Genomic DNA, 5,458 nt, shown 5'->3' on the forward strand with positions numbered 1-5,458 from the left:
TGCTGAAAAAATATGTTATTATTTTGAGTTTAGTGTTATCAAAATCTATTAAAGTATTATTATTAAACCTGATTTGAAATTTAGTAATTTCAAACTTTTTTTGGTGGATTCTCCGTTTTCATCTTTTTATACATGGAGGGGGGGGGGGGAGCTCCCATTTTTATGTTTCAAATTTAAGTATGCCAAACATGGGTGAAATACGGGGAGCGAGGAGGTGAGGCTGAAATTTGTGAAAGGGGAAAAATATTTTTTAAAAAAAGAAAAAAGAAGAGGTGTAACTATTGGTTGTGTAAAAACCTTCAAAAGACAACCCTTATGTTATGAAATCAGGTGAGTAATTATTTGGTTTGGCTTATAATTATTAATACAGTGTAAAATAGTAAAGGTAAAAAATATTGATACTTACTGAATTCAAAAACAGCAATTATTTTTGTCAGAAAAATCATAATAATAGATATTTTCAAACAGTAAGCCGCAATCAGATAAGGATGTATGACGTTTGAATTAGGAAAGGGCGCCGATAAGAAAATTAAAATTAAAATTAAAACAGCTGGTGCATTCCCTTTTTTTCGGGGGAAAAAACGAACAGCCTTTTTTTTTCGTTGGAGAATTGATTTTCATTTAAAGTAAGATAAAAAAAAAAAGGTCAACATCGCAGGCGAGAGAAGGTTATTATTTGCGCAGTGCATTTTCCAATAATAAAAATGAAGAAATTACTATTTTTCCTCCTGATTTATTATTCTTACTAAGAAATATTCTCATAAATATCTGAACAGCTAACTTTATTCCCTCTGGTAGTCTCAACTCAAAACTTGCCATAAGGGACTGAGTCAAATTCGATGCGGGTTTGTTTTAATCGGTAGTCCCATTTGACCTCAAGATACGAAGAGCGCAAGATGAATTCGCTGCATTTTTTTTCCCCCGTTCGTACACGGAATCCTTGCAGTAGTATTATATAATTTTTATTTCATTCATTTTTTTCTTTTCTTTTTGTTGGCCAGGTGAGAATGATCCGAAGGTTTACCAAGGCAAAGGCATACTCCCAGATTCACATTGATATATTTATTTATCAATGGGAATACGTGAAATGGTGTCTACTGATCTTCTAAATGAGTGGGCCTAAATTGAGGCCTTCCAGTTGGAGACCCGCATAAAATAAATACCATGCTAGTACCTCACCTAACGCCAAGGTCAACGAGAGTTCGGCAAATTTCACGTTTCTGATGTTCCCATCCATGACCAAGTCGCACATATGCAAGTACCATCTATGTAAAACACCTGTCCGAAAGAAAGATGGGAGCTCTGTAGGCAGACTAATCTGGTCAGAGATTTGACCATTGGGCATGTTCTAGAATATGTTCCGTCATTCATGCCTTTTTTTTTGGGGGGGGGGGGTGATCAACCCTAGCAAAAATTGCGATTTGATGCTGCTTGTAGCAGGTGGGCCAAGTCCCAAAAGTGTGCATAGCCTCCGAAACGAGGAGGGAAGAAAGCCATAAGCGCACATAGGGTGTTTTTTTTTTTTTTTTAAACACTTCTGGTGTCACTCAAATTCCCTCTCTTTATTTTATTTCCCTTTTTTCGTGGTGGGGGCTGTACAGCTAATCCCCTCTCTTATCTACCACTATTTTGCATCAAACTTGTTCCGCATGTAAAAGAGAGCAACAAAAGCCAAAATCAGCTTACCCATTTTTGATCGTTAGTCCTTGGAATATAGTGAAGAAAAAGAAAACAGGAAGGAAGCGGTGACTACTTCAGTAAGGGCTACATTCAGTTCTGCTATGGGGTCATGTATAAGTGTATACAATATCATTACTGGAAGGAAACCAAATCTTCAATCTTCACCAGCGACTCCCCTGGCTTCCCTCCAGAAGAGATTATGCGTATAATTTCAGATTTTTTCCACTAGAAAGGAACATTTATCCGATGATCATGCTAACTAAATTCGCACGTATCAAATAAGGCCGAAAGCCGGCAGAACAAACACATCTGCCAGCTCATGGTCATTTGCACTGTCTTGGTCGGAAACTTTCGTTGGACAACAATGAGCTGATCAGAGTTTCCAGCCTTTTTGCGCCTGGACCAGGCCTGAGGGCAGTAGTATTACCAATAACAGAGCAGGGATCAGACCCATTCTCCCGGCTTCCAATGCACCAGCCTCCAGGAACAACCATGCCAGGACCTCTGGATAAAAGTTCAGCATCAATTTTGTCCAATACCGGATCATCTCTTGGGAATTTCCTTGCGAAGGGAGCATTGCTATCGATCATCCGATGCATGTCAGCAAGCCTAAGGTAGTGAGGATGTTGCTTGGGAGGATTGTCCCAAGTAATGAAATGGAGATCGCTATTCACTGTTGTGTTACTGAATTCCTGGGCATTACATATGACAGTATGGAAGTATCCTTCAGGAGAAGATATGAAATTTGCATAGTACATTAGAACAGTTCGAGGTAGGTTATCCCATCCCCATATGCAGTAGTCGATGAAAGATCGAGTGAGTACCATCCAAGCCGAACCTGAAACAAGAAAGGAGATTAAGGCAACCATTTATATAATGTTCCAAGGTTCATTGCCTGAATTTCGAATTCTAATGATTCTGCAGTTTGAGTTTTGTTTTCCAAAAAAGGGGGATTGTTTTTCAGGTGAATTGGCTGTTTCTAAGGAATTTGATCCCAACTAGGACCATAACTGAATTGCTGTCCTTCAGCAATCATATTAAATAAAATGAAAACTGAAAGAAGTCAAAAATTCATGTACGCTTTGTTCCTCTCTATCGGGAATAAATGAACTCCAAGAAAGCTTAGATGAACAGAACAGGTGATATAATTGATTAATTAGTTGGTTCCCACAGTACTAAGAATGCAATTGATTAATTTGTTGTTTACCACATTATAAGAGAGACAAACATTAGCAAGACCAAGCCTGCTTCGAGAATGATCCAATCTGATAAAATAAAGCTTCCACGTTAAGTGGAATTACAGCCACACACAGCATTATTAAAATATGCTTGAATGTTTTTCTTGCACAATAGTTTGACCATGCAAGCTTGATAAGAACTACTACCTTCGATCCTAATTATAAGAGCTAGTTGACTAATTTGAAGAGATTAAAGAAGTAAGTTGAGTTAGTTATTTGTCCTAAATAGGTGTTGTTTTTTCCAAAATATCCTTACTAATCAAGGGTATTGACTAAAACTATCATTATTAGAAGGGCTACTTTGGAAAAAAAATGTATAAATATGAGTGACAAAATGGATTGAGGTCTTATAGGGTCTTATATTAAGGACCGGAGGTAGTATAACAGTGAGATGGACATATGATAAGACCAAACGATTATTTAGCGCACACTACAAAAAATAATAACTTCTATGCAGATTCACTATTACTTTCTTTTTAGGGCCAACCAGATTAACTACTACTTAAGAAACCAGAATTGAAATATGTTGTGCAGGCTAGAGCTGACATCCATCAATGACAATAATCCATCCACGGTAACAAATTGTCAATCAGTCATGCCTAATTAAAACAAACACAACATTCAGTAAGTCAAGCCCAAAGTAAGGAGTAAGGAAAAGTCTACAAAGGCCCTGGTAAACTAGAGAGAATTTAACATCAAATTTCAACATAGGTTTTAAAGCTGCAAGAAGTCAGATGTCAATTTGTGATATTTAATGTGATTAAAAGATAGGTTCGATGTCTCGCTCAATTTGTTTTATCTCATAGCAAAGTATATAATAGGTCAATCAAGGTTGAAAAGACGTAATAACCTGACAAAATTTTTCCTTTCGAATTCCGGAAAACAATTTTCCGATGTCTTCAGTTCTCTTCAACAAATATATTGGTGAAGTCAAGGCTGCGTAGCCAAACACTTTCATACAAGCACATTCAGTTCATACACAATTCTACCAGAGTTATGGAGTCAGGAAAAGGTTGTGCAAATGGGGACATCTAAAAAGAGTTACAAGAAATAAAACAGAAACTGAGAGATATAATTCAGGTTCAAACTTTGACAGATAATGATCTTCCTTTACAATCACAACATGATACAGAGCAGAGAACAAAACACCAAAGCTTTCTTCTGTGCACATAAAATTCAGAACCGCAGCGATGACACCACGACATGCATGAATTATTTCTTAAGCTTCGATCATTTGACATCATCCCAACCCATAAAAAAAAAAAAAAAACATATATCAAATTTTATCACAATATGTTCAAAGAAACTTCCTTCGCCAATCGCCACAGAAAGTCCTGGGCTAGCCAGAACTTGTTTTAATTAACAACAGATGGGGGAATAATTTGTGCGTATTTACCAAAACTATGCAGCATAGGAATGGCGATCAACAGAACAAACTTCGAAGGGAGGGGAAAAAAAATAACACCAGATAACATTATTTACCTGTGAAAAGTTTGAAGGCAGTTGGTCTACTCCTTCGCTGAGTAACCCAGAACACATCTTGTTTTTTAGACAAATACAACCCCGGATCAATTATTATCGGCCTTGCCCGTTGATGACTGCGCACAAGCACAGAACCAGTCAAATCATCATCGTCAAAGAACAGGAAGGGAGGAAATTTTAAAACAAAGAACAAACCCCACTCACTCTTTCCATCCAATGTCACTGGTATGATCAATGAAGTTAAGCTCGCGAGGCAGATATGAAAATGTATGCAGCAGATCTGACAAGGCAGAACTCACTAATCAGTCAGTGATACAACATTAAAGCAAATCACAAATCGTCCGATTGCCGATATAGGAAATAAATCACTAACCATCCTGGGTAACAAGTGGATAGTCAGAGGCACTTAGATTTATGAACCAATCCCAGTCACCGCCTTCCCTTAACAGGATCGCAGCGGCATGAAGGGTGTTCGCAACCATTGTGGGGCCCCGGTAAGTAACCAGATTCGCCTTCTTGATTACCTTTACATTACCAAATTTCCGGAAAACTGGATGATTTTTCACAAACTTCAGCAGATCAGCTCGCTCCTCAGGCGGCGATTCACGGTCCAAATGCACGACGTAGGAGTTGCGAGGATGGTAAAGTGCTAAAAGCGTGCGTTTGAGCGGATTACCGTCACCGACGGACCCAGATATGAGGTATGCGAAACTCGGTGGCGGGGAGGTAGCGGAGAAGCGGGTATAGGATGAAGCTTGGATTCAACAAAAACGGAATAGGAAGCGGTTATAGAGCGATAAATGGGAAAGAGAGAAGTACCATCGGACGATGCAAGAGTGGCGAGGCAGAGAAGGAAGAGGGAGACAATAGAGCCTATAGCGAGAGGGAAAATCCATTTTCGCTCCCATTTTGGTTGGTGCCTCAAGTGCACGTAATAGTTCTTCAATTTCTTCATTTGCTGCAAGGTAGTCTCCCTCTCTGTGTGTGATAACTGATAAGCAGAGTAGGAGGAGAGAGGAAGAAGGGGTTTAAAGAGGAAATGCTAGGAAGCCATGGGG

General features: G+C 38.8%; 1 protein-coding gene across 1 annotated transcript; it reads right to left on the reverse strand.

The window, feature by feature from the left end:
- Positions 1-1,652: 1,652 nt before the first annotated feature.
- LOC114732184 (beta-glucuronosyltransferase GlcAT14B-like) lies at positions 1,653-5,452 on the reverse strand. The gene is given in 5 exon segments (XM_028919475.1): positions 1,653-2,518; positions 4,401-4,516; positions 4,605-4,680; positions 4,774-5,122; positions 5,125-5,452. Coding segments are annotated over 5 exon segments (1,287 nt in total). The 5' UTR covers positions 5,356-5,452; the 3' UTR covers positions 1,653-2,003.
- Positions 5,453-5,458: the final 6 nt, after the last annotated feature.

Source organism: Neltuma alba, unplaced genomic scaffold, assembly GCF_004799145.2.
Source record: "Neltuma alba isolate B1F8T4 unplaced genomic scaffold, ASM479914v2 tig00012885_pilon, whole genome shotgun sequence".
Classification (NCBI taxonomy): Eukaryota; Viridiplantae; Streptophyta; class Magnoliopsida; order Fabales; family Fabaceae; genus Neltuma; species Neltuma alba.